At 35.8% G+C, this 23,117-nt stretch overlaps 1 protein-coding gene across 1 annotated transcript in view; it reads left to right on the top strand.

Annotated features, from left to right (window-relative positions):
- The window catches only part of BBS4 (Bardet-Biedl syndrome 4), a 102,780-nt gene extending 79,886 nt beyond the window's left edge, over positions 1–22,894 (top strand). The window contains exons 9-12 of the mRNA XM_090397513.1: positions 7,812–7,983; positions 9,343–9,412; positions 15,549–15,690; positions 22,102–22,894. Of these exons, the coding sequence (XP_090253639.1) occupies positions 7,812–7,983; positions 9,343–9,412; positions 15,549–15,690; positions 22,102–22,254 (537 nt within the window). The 3' untranslated portion in view covers positions 22,255–22,894. The remainder of the gene's footprint in view (positions 1–7,811; positions 7,984–9,342; positions 9,413–15,548; positions 15,691–22,101) is intronic.
- The last annotated feature ends 223 nt before the right edge of the window (positions 22,895–23,117 follow it).

Below are 23,117 nucleotides of genomic sequence, written 5' to 3'. Positions count from 1 at the left end.
TTAATTTAAATAATTTCACATCGCCAAAATGAAGCCGTTTGGCTCTTTATTTTAGTATTTTTTTATAATATAAAATGATCTTATTCTAAAATATTTTTTTTTGAAAATGTGCATTATTTGAACATTCTGTTCAACCATTCTGCACATATAAATTCATTTCCATGATTTAATCGTATTTAAAATCTGTACATAACATATTTGTGATTTTCTCAGAGAATTAAAATTTTCTGAGATGTGGAGCCACAATTTTGCTAGAATCTGAGTACCTTCATTACTTTGAAAATTGTAAGTGTATTGAATTCACTTCTACAATTTTTGGTAATAGAGAATTAATAATTGATAAGATTTGTTAAGAATTTCACTAAACTGAAAAATTTTCTGGGGAAGTTTCTCTCAAAATAATCTATTCTGCATTTTTGTATATATAAAATAACACTGTCTGTGCGGTTAGCCTAGCAGCTATGCGCTTGCAACCATATGCCTGGGGAAGGAGTGTCCTAGGTTCAATTCCCATTGACAACGTGCTTAAGGATCTTCCTCAGCCATAGCCAAGTTAGCTGGTCTTGGGCATGGACCCCAGTTTATCTGGAGGGGGGGGGAGTCATCCAACAAGCAGGCAAACCGGCCCTATGAACATGGATACAGTCATGAATATCGCCCTTAGGGGATGCAGTAGAGGAGTGGTGAACCGGCTGCATTAATATGCCAGTTCCCCTTCCTAATGAAGGGTTACTGGCATATTAATGCAGCCGATTCACCACTCCTGTCCTAGACGGATGAGAAGGATAGGATAAAATAACACTCATGTTATGTGAAAGTATTACTTTTAATTTGTAATGTGAAATAGTTAAATTTTCAGTATTGTTTTGGTATTTGTGAACAGTAATTTACTGTTTCCATTAAGATTTCCATATATATATATATATATATATATATATATATATATATATATATATATATGGACGAACACTATAGAGATATTTCCTACAACAGGACTAGAGCCAGCGCTCTCTCTAGCCACGTTCTTTTTTCTGTTAACTCAGATGAAGGCCGCCAACACATTATGGACTGGACACAAACTTCTAATATCTTCTAATACTATGATGAACTTGAAAGATTGTCGAATCTAGAGAAATTACATTAGATTCTTCCCATATCAATAATAGTCTAAGTTTCAATCTCTCTGATGCACACATTGCCTCTGTTCAATACTGGCGCACTCATGACAGCACGTAGTCAACTTTTATTTGGAACTCAAGCTCGCATTACTGTTTTCAAAATGTACTACTGTCTTTTGTACTAGTACTGTTAATGCAATTTTTGAGTCTCTGTTATTTTTTATATATTTCTTTGATTGTGATACCTGAAGAAGTTGATACATTCAACAAAACTAGTAAACTAATAGTATCTTTTTGATAAACCATATGACCTCTTTATCTCTCGGTATCAGTCATTTAAACTAATTAATATTTTCTACCGAGTAAAAATGAACAATCACAATGTGTGTGTGTATATATATATATAAATAATATGCATACATTGCTTGGAAGAAATCAGTGGACCCCCCCTCATGGGTAAGGTGCATTGCACTACATGACAAGTCGTGTTTGTAAGTGATATAAATTGGAGGAATATAATGCTTCCAAGTAAATGCAACCGCGTCCAGGTGTGTGTTCACAGCAATCCAATGGGGCATGCTTTTCACAAGCATACCTCATTGGATTGCTGCAGGAGTCCTACATCTCATTAAGGTGAGTGCAGTGACTGTTTGTTCCTCATAAGCAGTGTATGTGTGTGAATATATCACTCCTATGCACAGGAGATTAGCTTACTTATAGCTCACTGATGTTATAGGGGTGTCCAGACACTCTTGGAGTACACATATACTATGTTGCCAAAAGTGTCTGGACACCCCTATAGTTCCACGTTGCCTTGCTGTATGATGCAGATACGTGTCTGCAATGTTATATAGGCACATGGGCATTTCTGTCACATTGCACATGCCCTGGTCTACAGTCAGCAAGATTATCATGACATGGAAACATGATGGAACCACCAAACTGCTCCCCTGAACTGGTAGCCCCAAGAAACTGACAAATCAGGCCCAGTGAACTCTCAAACGTGTTGCCACAGTAAATCATCAGTCAACCTTAGCAACCACCACAAACTACTTAAACATGAGCTCTGGAATGGATGCTGTGACAGAACTATTTGCCAGGAGGTGTTTGTCCTTGGGTTTCATGGTTCTGTTGTGGCTCATATGCCTTCGATTGTATTTGCCAGTGCCCTCTTGAATGGTGCAAACAACACTGTCGTTGGACTGTGAATCAGTGGAAGAGGATATTGTGGAGTGATGAATTAATTACGGTACACAATCAGCACACATCCATTGGATTTGGCAATCCAACGGATGTGTCTGGATCTGGCAGATGCCTGGTGAATGATACTTACAGGGATGTCTTGTATCGACCATAGAATTTGGAGGTGGTAGCATAATGGTCTGGGCCCATTGGTTTCTGTGTTCTTATCTTTAAACGCTGATGCCTACCATGATATTTTGGACAATTCCATTCCTACACATGGTAGCAACAGGCCCTTTCCTATATCAGCACAATGACATACCTACTCACAAAGCTCTGTGGTTTGAAGACATGAAAGTGGAAGAATTAAACTGGCCAGCCCAAAGCCCTGACCTCAACTTTATTGAACATTTTTGGGATGAGCTGGAGGAAAGGTTGCATGCCAAACCTACTTGTCCAACTAACAATTCTTAGCTGTTTGCCATACTACAAGAGGAATGGAGATGAATTCCAGCAGCAGGTTACCAGAACTTAGTGGCCGACCCCAAAGGGTAATGACTGTAATAGCAGTGAAAGGAGGCTTGTCTTCATATTGACAGCAACACTAAATACAAACAGTTGCCATCCAGACACTTTTGTCAAAAACTATGTTCTTGGATAAAAATGAACATTGAGTGAGAAAAAATAAAATAAAACAGATTTAGGACCTATTATTGGATTTTCTGAGTTTATTTTAGTTTTTTTCTATATTCAAAAGGCAGCAACTGCCATATTTTTTATTGGAAGACAGATCAAAATGGATTGCTTAGTTTTGACAAAACTAGTAATTTGCTTTGACACACTTGACACTCTGGTCTAGTAGTCTGTTCCAGCTTATATTTTAACTCTGAAGATATTACTGTGACAGAGACAAAATACTGGAAGCATCACATCATTATTTAATTCATTCTTTGTACTATTTTTTCCTTCTATTAAACGTGTATGTTAACTATTAAATTATTTCAGGAAATTACAATGTATACTAAATTATTATTATTATTATTATTAGACACCTCTAGGGAGTCCAAAGACTCATCGAGGGAGAGTGTGCCAACAGCATCAAACAATTTCCCTTTCCAACTACTAACCGCGCTCAAACTTACTTAACTGAGCCATTAGTAGCAGAGGTGCTACCAATCGACCAACCAATTAAAAGAAAACTTTAATCAGTACTTCCTATATTTTGGCAATGTTACATTGCTATCTTCATGGAACATAAAACTATGATATGTGCAAACAGGCGCTAACAATGAGGAAACTATATCATAGTTTTATTGCTCATTGGTTGGTAGTGCCTGCATGCACATATCATGGTTTTATGTTCCCATGAAGATAGCAATGTAACATTGCTGAAATATAGGAAGTATTGATTAAAGTTGATTAAAGGGTGCTGATGGTATTGAGGTGACAAAATCAGATGTAATAGTCGAGTTACTGAGTGATCACTTCTCAAAAGTCTATCACCCAAGTGAGGATATCTCTATACCTATAGCAATACCTAATGTGAAAATTGAAGCTAAAGAATCAGAGGTATTAAATATATTGCAAAACTTAAATGCAAACACTGCGGTAGGCTTAGATGGAATATCAGCTCGGGTGTTGCGTGAATGTGCAAATGAATTGTCAACCCCTCTTACCTGGATATTTAATTTAAGTTTGAACTCCGGTATGGTCCCTAGGGAGTGGAAGTTAGGCAAAGTGGTTCCTTTGCATAAGGGTGGCTCTAAAACTGCGGTATTGAATTACAGACCAATCACCATCTCAGGAGTAGTGGTAAAAGTATTGGAAAAGTTGGTTAAAGACAAAATTCAAGAATGGGTGGATCAGGATATGATACTCTATAGAGGCCAACATGGTTTTGTTAAAGGTAGATCCTGCCTTAGCAATCTATTAACTATTCATAATAGAATAACATCCGAGTTGGACAAAGGAACTGGCTACACAGTGGTACTTCTGGATTTTGCTAAGGCTTTTGACAGGATACCCCATAGAACACTGTTACGCAAATTGGAGCAGATGGGAATGGATGTTAAATTGGTGATATGGATAGGAGAATGGCTCAGGGAGAGATACCATAAGGTGGTGTATGGAGGAGCCGAGTCCAGAATGAGGCAGGTGACCAGTGGTGTGCCTCAGGGCACAATGTTGTTTAATTTGTATATAAATGATATAGGAAACGGCTTAAAGGGAGATATTCAGTTGTTTGCTGATGATGCAAAGTTGTGTAGTGCAATAAAAAATCAAGCTGATGTTGAAAGTTTGCAGGAGGATTTAAATAAGCTGGTAAAATGGGCAAAAGAAAATGGATGTCAGTTCAATGTGGAAAAGTGTAAAGTCATGCATTTTGGGATTAAAAGATTACCAGCTGTGTACTACATCGATGGAAAGGTACTCCAAGAGATTGATGAGGCTAGGGACTTAGGGGTATTGGTAGATAGGGAGATGAAGTTCAGAGGACACATTGCTAAGGTGTCCAAGATTGCACATAGGATTACTTGGTTGTTGAGGAACACACTGACATCCAGAGATAAAGAGGTTATTATTCCCCTTTATAAAGCATTGATACTTCCACATTTGGATTACTGTGCTCAGGTCTGGTCACCTGGATTCCTTGGAGATGAGGAGGCTGTGGAGAGGGTTCAGAGAAGAGTGACCAAGTTGGTGTGTGATATAAAAAATGCTCCCTACATTGATAGATTGAGAGCTTGTGGATTGCAGAGATTGGTTGATAGGCGAAGAAGAGGGGATATGATAGAAACATTCAAATTACTAAAAGGTTTTTATAGGATTGATGCAGGGGAAATGTTTCAGCTGTGTGATAGTGATGGAAGAACAAGAGGTCATCTCTGGAAATTAAAGAAGAGTGTGGTTAGCAAAGGTGTCAGAGCAAGGTTTTTTGCCTGGAGGGTGGTGAATGAGTGGAACTCATTGCCTGACTTAGTTGTGAGCTCTTCGTCTGTAAATGAATTCAAGAAGAGATATGACAGATATTGTTTTGCTAGTTTGGGTCTCCCGCGATGAGTCTACTGACTCCATGGAGATACCCGTAATAATAATAATAATTAATATTTAGTGTGCATTGTAATTTCCTGAAATAATTTAATAGTCATGTTACCAACGTATAAGCTTATCTACAAGAATTGTTAAATGTGTAATATGAGTTCTAACCAGCCTAAGTCTAAACATACAAATACTATCATAGCAAATACTATCATCCTGTATATTTCTGGAGGGTATATATTAGGAATTGATGATAATGAAAAAATACACTGTATGCCTGGCCTTTCAGTTTATATACCTTTATTGAAGAAAGGCGATGCAAGAGTGCACAAAAATTACTCGTGCAAGTAAAGTCTTACTTAAGATCATTCAGAAAAGACTGGAACCATTCATGAAGAGAGAAATGCCAGATGAACAGGCAGGATTTCGAAAAGGCAGAGGAACAAGAGATCAAATTGCCAATGTGAGATAGATAATAGAAAGAGCACAGGAATATCACAAGAATGTCTACCTTGGTTTCCTTGACTACAGCTTTTGACTCTGTAGATCATATGAAACTGTGGAATGTGTTAAGAACAATGGGAGTCCCAGAGCATTTCATTATCCTTCTGAGGAATCTTTATTATGAACAAGAAGCTACTGTCCGAACGGATCTTGGAGAAACTGAGTATTTCACAATAGGTAAAGGGGTGCAATGAGGATGTATTTTATCTCCATACCTGTTTAACTTGTACATTTTAAGAATGGCAGGGCTGGAGGAGTCTTCAGTTGGAATTAAAATTGGTGGAAAAAATATTAATAATTTGAGGTATGCAGATAATACCACCTTGCCAGCAGAATGCAAAGACGATTTGAAGGAACTTATTATGAAAGTTAAAGAAGAAAGTGCTAAATATGGTCTTAAACTTAACCTCAAAAAGACAAAGGTTATGGCAACATATGAACTTAATGATTTTGAAGTAGATGGGGAGAAAATGGAAGTAGTTAACAATTTTGTGTTCCTAGGATACCGAAATGATAAAGATGGTTATTGTACTGAAGAAGTTAGAAGAAGAATAAGGAAAAATGCAATGACAGATTTAACCAAGATCTTTAAAGATATTAGCCTCACAACAAAAATCAGAATCGTGAAAGCAGTGGTATTCCCTGTGGTGCTGTATGGATATGAAAGTTGGACCCTGAGAAAGAGTGAAAGAAGGAAGATAGATGCATTTGAATTATGGGTTTGGAGACGCTCGCTAAGAATACCATGGACCGCAAAGCAAACCAATAAATCAGTGATAGACAGAATAAAGCCAGATTGCTCCCTTGAAACTATGATCATCAAGCAAAAATTGTCATACTTTGGACTTATTATGCGAGCAAATGACAGTCTGGAGAAGATGATGATGCTTGCTAAAGTTGATGGAAGCAGGAGAAGAGGAGGACCAAGAATTAGACGGGTATGGAGTTAAAGAAGCCACTGGAGTGCGCTTGGAGGTTCTGAAAGACATGGTCAGGAACAGATCGGAATGGAGAGTGTATGTTCGTGGAGTCGGAAACGACTCAATGGATCATAACACACACACACACACCTGGCCTTATGTTTGTACTGGTTTTTAATTGCATCTTACTTATTACACTTTCTAGCCCTTTCTCAGCTAGTTACACATAAAAAAAAATCTTCAGAAGGTGTTAAGAATTCTCAAATTGAATAGTTCCTGTTTTCATCATTGTCATCATGTAATTCCTGATGTATTCCTTCAGGAAGGAGGTGTACAGGATATTAGGATAGCATTGCATGAAAAGGTTACATCATTACTAACTGCCTATCGACAATCTTCAAAATTAATCTATTATCTGTCAAGATTCCAATATCGTCTGATGTTATATTTCAGTCTTCTAAAGCACTTTACTGTATTAATCCACCTAGATCTTGATCTTCCTCGGGATCTTTTTTTATGCATCCTGTCAAAAAATACGTTTTACTAACTTTTCATTTCCCATTTGGTTTAAACGATCATGCCAACTGAGCTCTGCTCACGAATTCCTGAATCCCAACAGTATCAGGTTCCTTCCTAATATCCTCATTTTAATATGATTCTGCCATTAATGTAAGTAACTGAAGCAAATTTAGATAAAAAAATTGATAAATATATGGCAAAACAAGCTTTATAATACAGAATCTCATTTAATGGGAAGCTTATTTTGTTTATAAGCTTCACTGGAAAAAATATCATGTTAGGTTTTCAAAATAAAAGGAATCCTGAGGTATAAAAATATGTAAAGAGAGATGATATAAGCTTTGGGATAATCTGAAATGAAATTGCCAGAAAGTAGTAGATGTGAAAGCAATAATTCTAAATAATGAGAACTGTAAACTCTAAATATGTATTTAAATTAGCATTTTTATTATTAAAAATATTTTATTACTTTTCAGATTAAAATATTTTAATTTTGTAATATTTCCATTTCAAATTGAAAACGTTTTAGGCAATCAGCTGTCTCAAGAGAGCAACATATTTGGCACCATTTAACTGGCAAATTCTTCATAATCTTGGATTAGTTCATTTGTCAATGCAACAGTATGCATCAGCTTTTCATTTTTTGAGCGCAGCCATGAATCTGAATCCTCGCAATGGGCAGTTGTTGATGCTTCTTGCAGGTAAATGAATTTGTTTTATTCTTGAGATCTTAAACATAGTCCTAAGACACACCATAAAAATATTGATAATGTGTTGTATTAGGGTTTTAATATCAACACATTTTTGTATACGAGGGGGGATACCCAAAAATAACAGGAATCTGAATTTGGCATGCATGTGCATTTTCTAATTACAGATGATACCGGCATCATGAGTGTGCAGTTTTCCACTGGCAAGTGGTGTCATCCTGTGTGAAGTGGCTGGTTGTTCTGGCTGCTTTTTTGTTTGTTAGTGCTTACAAGTCAGTTTGGAAATTTTGTGATAGCTGACCACAAGGAACAGAGTGTGCATGAAATTTTGTTTTCTTTTGTGTAAAACTGCAGCTGAAACTATTGTTATGCTTTGACAAGCCTAGGATGACACTTTAGGTAAAATGCAGATCTATGAGTGGTTTCCCCATTTCAAAAATGGGACATGTCAGTTAAAGACCAACCACGATCTGGCCAACCTTCGACAAACAGAAATGATGAAAATATCAAAAAAGTTTGCCAGGCAATCAATTGAAGATCATTAAAAGACCAATGAGCAAGTTTCTGAAGAGACTAATTTGTCATAGAGTTCAGGCCAGCAAATTTTAACAGAAGATTTGCAAATGAAACACGTGTCTGCTTAATTTGTGCTTTGTTTACCACGATTTGAGGGAGCAAGTTCTTAATGACCAGAACTTTCTTCCAAAAGTTGCGACTGGGGATAAGTTTTGGTGCTACAGTTATGATCCATAAAAAAAACAAGCAATGTAGTGATACCTTGCAGCCTTAGTTGTTTCAAGATCAATGCTAGCTAGCTGTTATCTTTCTCTCATACCACGTTTACTAACATTAACTTACTTTTAAATCTTATCAAGATGATAAGATTTATAATATTTATAAATATAAATCTTATCATCCATGTTCACTTGGAATTTTAAATCTTTGTCTTATTGTTATCTTATAAATAATGGAAATAGTCAAGAACTAATAAAGATTTAGGAGACACTAAAGGCTGAGGTATTAACTTGGTTTCCTTTATCAAGTATTAGGAAAAACACTTCCTCTTCATTAAAATTAACCTAAGTGGATAAAACTGCTTGCGATGTATTTTAATTGATGAAATGAAAAGTTTATAACCCAACACTCCACAAAATGTCATTTGTAAGCATCGGAAATAATTAGTGTATAACCTCACATGATAAAACATTAATGCCTCTTTATAACATATATTAACCATCCAAATAGTCATAAGGATGAAATATATCAAATAATTTACATTTTGAATCCATCTATTTATTGATATATAAACATCATGTAAATAATAATAATATTAAATAACTGCTCTTCCAGTGTCATTAAAAAACTTACAGGATCCAGGGAACGCAGGTCAAGCATATGAGCAAGCAATGAAACTTGATGGGTAAGTGTTAATTTGTGATTATTAAAAGAAATATGTAAATCACAAGATTACATTTGTATTGGTATTACATTGATGTGTAATTACTATTGTGAATAGATTTTGTTCTCTCTACTTTACATAGAAAAAAATAAAAAGTGATGAACAGAAAATTATATAGATGAAAATACATCATCAATTTCCTGACATGTAACCCCCAAGAGATGTTCAGGTTACTATGACAGCCCTATATGATTGTTTATATTATTATTAATCTTCTATCAACAGTTTTCCTCCAAATCAATCTATTACTTGTGAGCACTCCAATATTGTCACATCTAACATTTTGTGCTGCTAAGGCACTTCTGACCGAATCACTCCACCTAGACCTTGATCTTCCTCTGGGTCTCTTTCCTGCCATCTTGGCATCAAACAGCTGTTTTACTAACCTTTCCTCAACCATTCTATTTAAATGGTCATACCACCTTAGATTAACTCTGCTTACAAATTCTTGAATACTAATAGTTTCAAGTTCCTTTCTAATATCTTTATTTTTAATATGATTCTGCCATTAATGCCATCAGTTCACTCCCCTAATTTTTCTCAGAACCCTCATATCTGTGGTCTCTAGTTTTTGATCAAATGCTTTATTTCTAACCCAACTCTTAGATCCATAACTTAAAACTGGTTTAAACACTGTCGTATATACTACTAGTTTGATGATTTGGCTAATTTCTCTCTTATTCCATATAAATTTATTCAGCTGGCTATCCACCATACTGGCTTTGCTTATTCTGTTGTCAGTTTCTAGATTTAACCTGCCATCTTCACTAAAAACTGTGCCTAAATAGCTAAAATATTTTGCTATTTCTATAGGAACTCTTGAATGCAGCTGAAGTTTTCTATGCTCCTGCCTATTTTCATAGCTTTGGTTTTTTTTTATTGCTGATTTACATGCCAAATTTGTTACACGTATTATTCAGTTTAGTTAGTGAGTCCATGTAACTTGCACTGGACATGATTAGGGGTACAACATCAACAACAAAAGAGCTAAGCTTGACATCTCCAATTATAATATCAGGCCTAATGCCACTTTCTTTCATAATCTGCATCCTTGTCTTACCCCTAATTTTATGTCAAACCATCTTTCTGCACTTCCTTCAATTCTAACTGCTTGCAACCTAAATAAAGACCAAGTATTACTTGATATATCGCCCATTGACATCATATAACTTTAGCATTTTGAATAGCTTTTCTCTTGGCACCTTGTCATATGCCTTTTCCAGATCTGCAAAACTTAAATACAGATCTTTATTTTATATTCCCATGATCTTTCACTATTTGTTGTAAAGTGAAAATCTGATCCTGACAGCCTCTATTTGGCCTGAATCCAGCTTGTTCTTCACCAAGCTTCCCTTTCACAATCCTCCTCACTTCAGTATACTTGAATAATTCTTACCAGGAACACTTAGTAGAGAAATACCTCTCACATTCAGTGTTATTTCCCGTTTCATATATGGGTACTATGAGAGCTATACTCCAATCATCTGGAATTCATCCTCTGTCCAGGCCTTCTGAACGATGCAGCCACTGTAAGAGTTTTATACCTTCATACTTGAGCATTTATGGTCAATACTACAGCTGCCTTTCCACATTTCAGGATTTTGATGGCTTCAAGTATATGGATATGTATTCCTGATTGCATGCCTGTCAAGTGTTTTCTACCCGCTGGGGGCTGTCAGCGATTGTTTCATCTAGCAATTTTTCAAAGTAATTACTCCACACTTCAAGGATATCATTTTCTCCATCATGTCTCCTTTTACAGCACTCTTTCCTCTATTTCTGAGTTTTTTCAACAACCTCCAGAATATTTTGCCACCTTTCTGATATTTATTTTCTATGTTCTTGCCAAAATCTTCTCATGACTTCTGTTTAGCTAGTTTTACAGAGTTTAGCTTTCTCTTACTTTTGTCTCTGTATTCTATAAGGCACAAGCTGACTTATTTGTCAGGAACTTTTGATATGCGCTCTTCTTTTCCTTCATTAACTTCTTGTGTCCACCATGGAGTTCTGATTTTTCTTATTCTTGCAGACAACCTCACAACATGCCTCTCTGGCTGAATCAATCAATGTTTTCTTCATTATTTGCCACTGAATCTCCAAGGTTTGGTTCCTGTTCTCAAACTCTTTCATTTTTTCTTGAATAATGTTTGTGTATTTTAGTCTACAGTTCATATCTGAGAGCTGCTCAACTTTTATTCACTTTAAAACTTTCTTATATGCTCTTCAATTTTATGATGATCACTTCCAATTGCAAATCCTCTGTACACTCACCATCAATAATAACTTAGTCAATGAGACTTTTCTTATTCCTTGCATCTTCTCTCCATGTGAGTTTATGCATATTTTTATATTGGAACATTGTGTTAGTAATAACCAGTCCATGTCAGAAATCCAACAAGTATTTGCCATTATTTATCTTAAAGTGAAAATCTGATATTGACAACCTCTATTTGGCCTAAACCCCCAGGTTGTTCAAGTCTCTCAACTCTTTTTAAATATATCATTGCATAAATCTTACCTGGAACACTTACAGAGGAATACTTCTAGCAATTCTCACATTCAGTTTTATTCCCTTTTTTATAGATGGGTACTATGAGAGCTCTACTCCAATCATTGGGAATTTGACCTTCTGACCAGGCACTCTGAATTATGCAAGTGTACCTACTGAAAAACGTTTATACCTCCACACTTAAGCATTTCTGGTTGAATATCATATACTCTAGCTGTCTTTCCACATTTCAAGTTTTTGATGGCTTTTTCTACCTGAAGTATTGATGTGTACTCCTGTTTGCATTCTTGAAAATTTTCTACTACTGTTCTGTCACTGCTTGGTTCATTTAACAGGCTTTGAAAGTAATTACTCTGGATATTCTTATCTTCAGTTTTCATGTCACCTTTATTATCTTTGATTCCTTTTACATGCTCTTTCCTCCATTTCTTCAATAGCCTCCTGAACATTTTCTACCTTCCTGATATTTACTTTCCATACTCTTACCCAAGTCTTCCCATGACTTTTGTTTAGCTAATTGTACACATAGCTTAGCTCTCTTACATTTTTAAGAACTGTGATAGGCACACAACATCTCTTTGGGTCAAATAACTATAAAGTTAATTTAGAGACGTCAAGCTATCAGGTCTTAAAATGATAGTCTCCCAGATCTTTAGTAAATTAATGCAACCATTGTTGAGGTTGGGAGAGTGCTTCATAGCTGATGCTGATTCCAAAAATAGTATCTCAGACTTTTACATGATAACCACAGTAATTAAATTTAATGAAATAAAGGTACAAATATTTTGTACTGAAATTAACAGTACATAATCAGTGTAGACAACAAGCAATTCAACAAATGTACTTTGCATTCCATTCCTTTGAATTACTTGTTGTGCTGATGATGTACTGTTAATTTGTACCTTTATTTCATTAAAGTTAATTACTGTGGTTATCATGTAATTTATTATTTACATTTATGCCACGGATACTTTTAAAGATTATCTCAGATTTATAACAACTTCTGTGTAATAAAGATGTTTTCCTCCATCTGATCCTATGTGAGTATTCAGATCATGGTCTGTTAATCCTAACCTTACCACACAAATGATATTTTTGTGTTCAAGGCAGATGTTAACTGATCTTCTAGTCTGTCCAAAGTATGCCAAACTGCAGGCACAAGGAACTTTATACACTCCAGGATGTTTAGGAGAATGTATGAAGGGAGCTAGCTAAAGGAAAGGTTTGAAAGTGGTATCAGGCCAGGAGACCTGACCTGATAGTCTGACTTCTCTAAATTGACTTTATGGTTATTTGATTTTTTGGACATTAGTTCTATTGTCAGTTACAATTTAAATTAATTCCCTCAATTATGCAGTTTAGTGCTGTGTGCCTATCATAGTTATGATTGGGCTCTGATGATGCTGATTAAAAAAACCAGCAAAATATTACAGTTTAATAAATGTATTTTCCCCCTCTCTTGGTATTATTTATATTGTAAAACATTATTATGAATCATCGACATCTAAGATGGGGAGACAGTGAATGCATTCCAGTCACTGTATGATGGGATGTGGATCTCCTGCAATCAGTCATTTGACTCCATGGAGGTCTGATGATGATAATAATCTATGGACTGCATTTGAATGGTTTTTGGAAAGTGTTGTTTCAGTGTGAGACTGGAAGTGAAAAATCAGGGAAATAGAAGTATTGGGATGGGGAGATACAGTCAAGTGTGGGTTCAACAGCTCTGAAACAAATGTGTGTGTGTGCACAGAAATGATTATGCAGTTTCAGAGATTTCAAGTCTGCAAGGATAACTGTTGGACCAAGGCAATGTTGAGATGCATGCACAGAAATATCAGAAATAAAGGAGAAGATTTTTGGGCTTTGGGAAGCTCGACTTGGCCAAATATTATAGGCATCAGTGAGCCCTGGTTGACAGAGCATGGCATAGTTACACGGATAAAATGTAAATGGTATTGTATTTTCAGGGATAGGAGGTTTGGGTATTGCTGATGACAGCTGAAAAACTTCAACCAACAAAATTAGAAGTTAAAGAGGATTTTAGTTCTAGGAGAGATGGTTCATTTGAGGGCTATCTAGTGTGAGATAGAAGCCTTTTTCTTCTTCCATTTACATATTAGGCCTAGTGGCCTGTTACAGAGCTGTCCTTAGCCCTTCCAAACCATACCCGTCCCAAGGATAAGGTGGTTAGCCCTGTTGACGCACGTGTTCACAGGGTTGGTTTGCCTGTTCTGGGGGATGAAAAACCCAAGTTTCTGGGTGAAAAAACTCCTTCCTCCGTATGATACCAGCTAACTCACCTTTCATCAAAAGAGACCATATAAAGGTTTCTCATGTCACTAATGGGAATTGAACCCAGGTCTTTCTGACCAAAGGACTTAGTCTATACTGCCTGAGCTATGGAGGCTCTCAGATAGAAGCCAATAGGACAAAATATATTGTTAGTTGCTGCTATAGACCAGGGGATCAATTGGAAGATGTGGATGCAGGCTGAGCAATTATTATGGTGGGGGGGGACTCCAACTATCGGTACATGGCAAGATGGAAATGGAATTTATATAGAACTAACTATCCCTTAGTTCAGTATAAATTCCATTTCCATGACATGTTGTTTCAGGAGGGGGACCACAGGTTTGCTGGATCTGGTAATAGCATCAGAAGATGTATTCACAGTAGACACTCTTTCTCCAATCAGGAAAAGTGATCATGCAGTCTTGTTCTGGGAGGTTGCTAAATGCAGATTTCATATTCAAGAAAGGGTTTATGTTGAACTATAAAGCTGGTAATTGACAGACAGGAGGCATCTTGGAGCAATGTGCCATGTCTTGAGAGGCTACAAGGAAACAATGTCAGTAATGCAGGAGAATTTACTCAGGGACTGTTTGAGAAATAGTATCAGGCTGCAAACCCAGAGTCAGGAGGATAAACCAAGTACATTGTAGATGAAATATAAATAAAAAGGTGATTAGCATGCTCATGAGCAATATAAGGCCCACAAGTAGGGTGACTAGCATGGTAGGGAAGGTTAAATCAAATTATGAGAGGGGAAAACTATATAAAGCAGGCCAAAGTAAATCCAAAAGAATTTTTTCATTATGTAGAATGATTATGAGGGGATGACTATAATCAGTGCTGATGATAGGAAGGTGACAGAAGCAAAATAAATAGTAAAGTTGCTGAGTGATCACTTTGCAAAGATTCATCATTAAGGTACAGAATTGCAGTTGATGTGATATAGAATAATGTCAGAAATGAAGTAGATGAACAGGAGGTTCTCAATGAAAAAATCAATGTGATGGGACTGGATGTCATGTCAGCATGTGTGACTAGGAGAATTGGCAATGCCTCTAACAAAGTACCAAGAGAGCGGAAGGAAGGTAAGAAAATTCCATTACATATATATGACTGCAAAACAGAAGTAGCAAATTAATATCTCAAGTGGTGGTGGTTACAGGTTAAACATATATAAAGAATGCACCATTTAAATTTGTGACCATTTCTGTAGTTAAAAGGAAACATTCTGCTAATATAAAATAATGTATAAATCTAAGAACTAAATTAATTTTTTTTTTTTATATTCAGGAATGATCCGACCATACCTCTCAATTATGCTGTATTCCAGTATGAACAAGGAGATGTAAAGGCTGCTATAGAGCAGATGAAAGAATTTGAACAGAGGTGGCTTAAAGTGAACAAGTTAGCAGGGAAAGAGCTATACGATAATGTAAGAAAATTACTCTACACTTTGCTTTAAATTTAATGCTTAATAATTGCATCTCCCTCCTTTTCATTTGACAAACAAGGTTTATCAAATTTCATCTTCTGAATCTGTATGTGGGCTGCTAATTCTGCCCACAAATCTCTACTGAATTAGCCACTAACATTCCTCCAAAATCATAAAAACAAAGCTGCTAACCCACACCCATTTACAGTCCAGCTTGAAACTCACCAAACCAACTTCTCTGCCTTCACGTTTATTCCATCTCCTTCCATTCTTTGGAACAGCCTTCCTGCTTTTTTAACCACACACAACACTGATATGCATAGGTCTTGAGACCTTTTGTGTGTGCCAGATATTAAAAAAAAAAAAAAATGAAAACATCTATTTTATATTTATCTTCTATAACCTAGTGCCCAGAAAGCTGATCTGTCTCCTTGCTATTTTTCAGTAAGCTTGAAGTCAACTTCAATTCATTAACATTTCATCTTGGAAAATTGAAATACCTAGGCTCTTATCTTGGCCAGGATGCTAAGAATGAAAGCTTTTCATTTGAACTGTTCCAGCTTCGTGATTTTTAGTACATCTTTCTTTATTAATGTTATAATAAGGCTGCTAATTCTGCCCACATAGTTCACTTTGTCTGTTAATTGCATGTGTTCTTCGGCTAGTTTGTCTGTTTTGTGGGATGAAAAACTGAAGTTTTTCGATGAAAAACACTGAAACATTTAATTTCTTTTTTTTTTTTCTTTTTTCCTACAGAAAATCTACCTATACTGATAGGTACATCATCTCTCGCATCACCTTTTCTTCATATGGTGTTATCAAAACCTTAGTAAATAGAGCTAAAATACCATCTTTTCAAACCACACTGGCCTCTCACTAAAATCAATCACACAGGAACACTTTTTTTAGCCAATAGAACTCTTTGCTCAAAATCCCTCATAAAAAAAATCTGCTATTCCTTACAGCTTGAGGCTGGCACTTTAGAAAAAATTTCACATGTTCATAAAAAGCTATAACATACTGAAAATAAGTCACTATTACTTTTTACTAAGTCATTCTAGCATCTTCAGTATTCTTTGAGCAACTTTATCAACCATTATCTACCTCCTCTGGCATGGCAGACTATGCCATTGATGCAGATTACCAGATGCAACAGGAAAAATCTCCTTGTTATATAGAAGTAAATACAAATTTTAGATTTCTGAATCTAAATAAATCTGGCCACAATATGTTACCAAAAAATCTGCAAGAGTGTCCTTTTGAGACCTGCATCCATAGAGGATGGTGGTTAGGATTTGAGTATTGCACTTTGTCTGTGCATGCACATATGCATGCATATTTTTTTTTAATCTTTGTGCCGAATATTTTATTGGTCTAATAATTTAATGACTAAATAAAATTAGTTTATTATTCTTACACATTTCCTCTTCAAACAGCAACAGGAAAAAACAAATTAGCCAAAAACACTGTGTTAACAGCACGCAAACCAATTTTATGTATCTGAGAGAGAGAGAGAGCTGAGTTAGAGAAAACAATATCAGAAATTGGGGACCATAGATACAGCAGCGAATAAATTAATCTGAAGAAGGCCAAAGTTTTTGGTTTTTGTTTCATTTCACAATAATTTTCGTTTGTTTACTATTTTCGGCTTTAGTTTTAGTTCACTATGTTGAATGAATGCTGCATGTTTTAACTGTCTCTATGATGTTTATTAATAGTGTATAAAGTCGACATTCGTAGTATTTTATTCATTTTGTGTAGCTATAAAATGGATACATCTCCAAGAAATCATTCAAAAATATGTACTCTTTCTCAGCACACGTCTGTGACTCAAAGACAAAATGCCAATGAGTGTGGTGTTAGTTTGGGTACTATTAATATTTTAAAGAGGTTTCAGGACAGAAAAGGAAAACTGCATTTACTAGTTAGGAAAAGCAAAATGAATCCAAGATTGTCTGCTGTAGACTTAGAGACTTTAGTTAGTGGGATTAACGTTTCTGACATGACAGTCCATCAAAGATTGTTGGAAGCGGGGAGGACCGCTTACAGACCAAAAAAGAAACAAATGAAGGCTATGCAGAAAAAGAGGCTCCAGGGCAAAAGTGTACAAAGATTGGATTGTTGAAAATGGAAGGTCTATTCTCAGATCAGAGTCATTTCTTTGTCCAAGGAGAGCAAGTACCCTATGTTTGCAAATCAGCAGCTGAGAAGGTTTTTCTAAACTTTCAACAAGCTGCTAAACACCCAGCTAAAAAGATGTTCTGGAGTTGTTTTACATAATGACGATCTAGGATCATTTGTGCTTGTTGACAGTATGATGAAAAGTGGCCTCACAGATCCAGAAAGACAAAAAAAAGTGCGAGTTCTCAAAAATCACAACATGCAGTTGCTTCAGTGGCCAGGTAACTTTCCTGCCATTAACCCAATGGAAAACTTGTGAGCCATAGTGAAAAAGAGACTTGGAAAATTGAATTGTGATACAAAGGATAACTTAATATGATCCATTATAAAAGCATGGTTTTGAGATGCAAAAATAAGAAAAATGCATTCTATGTTGGTAGAGTCCATGCCTAAGCAAATTAATGAACTTATTAGGAACAGAGGAGCGCATATAAATTATTAGTTCAAGTTGGAGTTTAATTTTCGAACTTATTTTCTTGCAAAATTAAAATTTTTCTTTAAAATGTATGCAGATTAATCTGTTCACTACTGTATGAAGAAAATTAGGGGAGCAGTCCCCAGTGCTAATTGCACAGCCAACCTGGTTATGCTGAGTGATTAGCATACATGCTATCCAGCATTATAAGAGCAGATTGTAGATCATTGTCATCTACAGCCTGGTTTAAATTGAAGATACAATTCATTGGCTAATGTGAGACCACCACCTTGCTTATTGAAAGCCTAAAATAGGTTGAAAAAAACAGGGCTTCTAGCTTATTTAAATCCTTAGCCCATAAATATATTATAAGCTAAGAGATTCACTTTAAAAGAAAAAAAAGAAGTCAAAATATTATTAATAATGATTTCAGAAAAGAAGTTGATGCTTAATATTCAAGCTGAAAGAAAGATTAGCATAACAAGTGTTTGAAGCCAGAGTGATAGAAAAGAACATTAGTAAGGCTGAGATGTAAGTGGATTGATGCAGTTAGTAGGACCTTAGAAGACCAAAATGTAAAAACTAACGTTGTTGGAGTCTAATTAATTTGAAAGAAAATTGACAGGAAGTTAGTAATAATAAAAAACTTAATTGCATTGGTCTATAATTATATTAATAAACCTCAGGAGATAGATGATTACACAAACGTTACAGTAAATTGAAAGACAAGCTGAAAACGGAAGGCAAAAAAATCCACCTGTACTAGGGGAAATCATGAGACAAAATTTATTAAATGCAGAAACAAAATATAAATACTAAAGTAAAGGTCAGATATACCATTACTGACAATCACTTTCTGTATTAGCATGAATACAATAATCAGACAAAACTAATGCCGTTAAATTTGCTGAAGTTGATGTAACAATTACTGAAGCTAGTATGAAGTAGAAACTTAGTTTTGTATCAGTGTTGTTGCCAATGGCTCAACGGGTTCTAGCATATACACACATACCAGTCACTGAATTAGAAACCTTTATGCATATACACACTGTATATGCAAAATACTTGGTCACCTGTATCACCATGTGCTCTAGGCAACTATTTAAGAATGCTTCTGGTTGATTACAATGGGGAAAAAACAAAACAAAGGATCTTTCAAAGTTTGATAAAGGACTTGTTGTTGGTGCCTGGAGCCACAATTTTGAAAACAACAGAACTGATTTCTCAGAAGGTGAGATATCCTGGGTGTTTACTTTTAATCAGCGGAAAAATAACCTACATTTAATAACAGATAATCAGGTTTTAACTCATGTTTTTTATTTATACTAGATATATTTCTTCAACATGTTTCATTGTCTGTATAGCTAACAGCATCTTCAAAAGGTTACTTAAAATAAAGAAATAAAAATATTCCAAAAGCTGCTAATATCTATAAACTGAAAAGACTGGAATGATTGTTCAATCATAAGCATCGCTAGGCATGTTGTGTGCAGTCTCGACATTGTTCTGTAAACTATGTAAGTGCTGGCATAGGACAGGTCTTCAACGTTACACATCATAATTAATGACTTCCAAATGGTGAGAAGGATCATTCCTTGGTTTCTGTTTAGTGTCTTTTGAACAAATTGCCTTAGAGTACTCCTCTTCTAAGTAGGGCATGGAGAATGTTTGCCAATTTACTAGTGATAGTCTTTGAGGTTGTGTGCTATGAATCCATTTTTTTTACCTTGGGTATACTATACGTTAAAGATACCAAGCAATTTTATAAACTTGGTTTTAATCCTTTTTTCCAAGTAAGCAAAGCAGGTAAGTCACGTTTGCACCTGAAATATTTTCGGGTCTGAGGCAACTTGTGGTAAAGGTGGAGTAAGCTCTGATCACTTTCCTTAGTCTCTCCCCTAATGCAAAGCACATCTCTTTGCAGACATGTATGATGCTATGCATTAAGGGAAGGGCCACTGCCCAGACTGGTTTCGACCTTTATTGAGGTCTCGTCATTGGGAGCCAGACCCCGAGATGCCAAGGTTGAAGTAATGCAGAACTTTTAAATTTTACCTATACAAGTTGCCACAAACCTTATTAAATAAAAATCTCAGGGTGAGAGAAAGATGTAGAAAATTTTTTTACCTTGGGTATACTATACGTTAACGATACCAAGCAATTTTATAAACTTGGTTTTAATCCTTTTTCAAGTTCGCGCCTGAAGTATTTTCAGGTCTCAGACACTCATAAAGGTGGAGTAAGCTCTAGGTTTTGATTATATGTAATTTTTGTGGAGTGATGGAACAAACTTGCTTATAGGTACCTGCTTGTGTGAGTTTCTTTCCTATAGACTACTAATGATAATCCTCTGTTCTAGTGCTACTCATGAATGAACTATCATTCCAGTCTTTTCAGTTTATAGATATTAGCATCTATTGGAAAACTTTTTTACTTATTTTAAGCAACCTCCTGAAGATGCTGTTAACCATATAGACAGCAAAACATGTTAAGGAAATACACCTAGTATAAATAAATAAAAAAATATATATATACAAGTTAAAACCTGATTATAAACCCACATTGCTTGTCTGAGAGGTGTAATTATCGTCCTAAGACAATCTGTCAGGAATGAGATTGCCATTGTCTGAGAAGGCTTGTATAGACAAACAGAATTTCATGTGTGGAGCAATTGAAGCATTTAAGGAAGGCTTGTTCTCACGGGTCTGCACAGTTAGCCTAGTGGCTGTGCGCTTCACAACCATATGCCTGGGGAAGGAGTGTCCTAGGTTCGATTCCCGTCAGTGACGTGAGGAGCTGAAGGATCTTCCTCAGCCATAGCCAAGTTAGCTGGTCTTAGGAGTGGGATAGTAGGGTTTTTTATCCTGCAAAGCAGGCAAACCGGCCTTGAGAACTCAACACCACAGGACATAGGATACACCGGGGCATAGGGCTGACCACCTTATACTGTGAATGGTTTGAGGTCTGATGATTAATAAACCCTTGACACTGTAAGGTAAAAGAGAGAAAGGAAGATGAGATTGTTCTCACAGAAAACTCACTGAACTATGTGCAGGAAATTGAAAAGGATCGGTATTGGCAGTTGCATGTCTATAGGAAACTATAGACATGCAACTGCCAATACCGATACATGCCACTGATTTCTGTGAAGAACTGGAAAGTTTATCTACAGTGGCATCAGGAACACTGTGACTGGACACTAGAAAAAAAAGTCGTGGTCAGAAAAGTTACATTATACTTTGTTCTGTACTAACAGCAGGCAGAGAGTTTTGCAGGAGTCCCATGAAGCAATGAACCCAGCTTGCCTTGTAAACACAACTCAAGGTTCTAGAGGTGGTATCATGGTATAGGGCATATTCTGTTGGTGAGAGTCAGATCTCCATCAGGGAATATCTGAGCAATGTTGACTTTTTATCCAGCAGGTGACAGTTGTTTCATGCATGGGCAAGAATTCTGCTGTCAGTGCAGGAATTGCTCAGCAGTGGTTCAGTGAGCATGACAGCAACTTCCATCTTCCCTAGTCATCGCAAACCTCAGATCTGAATCCCATTGAGAATGTATGGGACAAAAAAAAAAAAGATCTGGGAGCAAAGCCCTCTTCTATCAAATATAAGCCAATTAAAAGACCCAACATGGTATTAAATAAGTTTCTAATTTGGTGGCCAGTATGTGTACATATCATATACCTATTTGACTATTATACCTTGTAAAAAAAAAAAAAGTAAAATGTAGCCTGATGAAAGAATTGATACCTCACAGAAGCATAAATGTGGGTCACTATAAATATAATTTTCTAACTTTTTCCCTCTCTTTAGGTTGTTCAGACAGCTAGCAGAATAGCAGATATATTACAGATGAAAGAAAGACCGTTCTGGAATCAAAAATCTGAACTGGTATCACCTAATCAGAAAGAGGAAACTATTCCAGTTTCTGCATCAAAAATTGAACAAAGTGAGAAACAAGAATAGTGATCTCAAGGAGAATTAGGATCAGTTAAAAATAAATTAACTTTATACAGTTCTCTTAAGATCTATTTTTGCATATGTATCATATCACTAATGCAAGTGCACTGCTTATATGCTTCTCAATTGCAACTAAAAAGTTTTTGTGGATATGTATGAAATGAGTTAAATCTGGATTATTTTGGGAAAATATGTTTAATAGATGCAGAAACATAAGTCCTTTACATTGTAAGCCATGTGATTAAGTGAAATTCTGTTGTTTATATATAACAAAGGCAAAATATACTGAGTGACATTTTGCTCAAAGTAGTAGAATGTGGATATCATGTTTTAATGGTTGTGAGACACATTTCAGTTCCTTATAAGTTAATGAAATATTATCCAGTGGCAGTTAAGAACGTAGAACTATAACTGGCAATAACGTATAATAATCAAAAATTAGATAGGCTATACAAGATCCTCGAAACTTTATCAGCAGCATTTCTTATGAGGTATTAAGGAATAGATCACTAAAGTGCACTTCTGGTTATGTAAACTGCAAAAGATATTAGTGGTTGTGTTGTATTTTATGACCTGATTTCTAGTCTTGGTTGTAATTTGATATGTATTATAATTATATTTGCTAAAATAAATTATTTTTACTTTGTTGATAGTTTGTCAATCACAAAACTCTTAACAGTTTTCCCAACCTTTACAGGAACATGCACCTTGAGGTTAAAAGGAAATTAGTATTTCCATATCAAGAAGTCATCCAAGATAACTTTGGCTCTTCCACTCTAATACAATTTATTTATTTTAGAACAAAGAAAATATTGAATTTTTCTGACTTCAGTATGGGAATTCCAACAAATTCTTTTTGGCTCAAAACT

This window comes from Typopeltis vanoorti, chromosome 9 (genome assembly GCF_054136105.1).
Source record: "Typopeltis vanoorti isolate ZY-2024b chromosome 9, IOZ_Tvanoo_1.0, whole genome shotgun sequence".
NCBI classification, from domain to species: Eukaryota; Metazoa; Arthropoda; class Arachnida; order Uropygi; family Thelyphonidae; genus Typopeltis; species Typopeltis vanoorti.
Note: the sequence above shows the minus strand (reverse complement) of the source record. Positions and strands in the feature narration are given on the sequence as shown.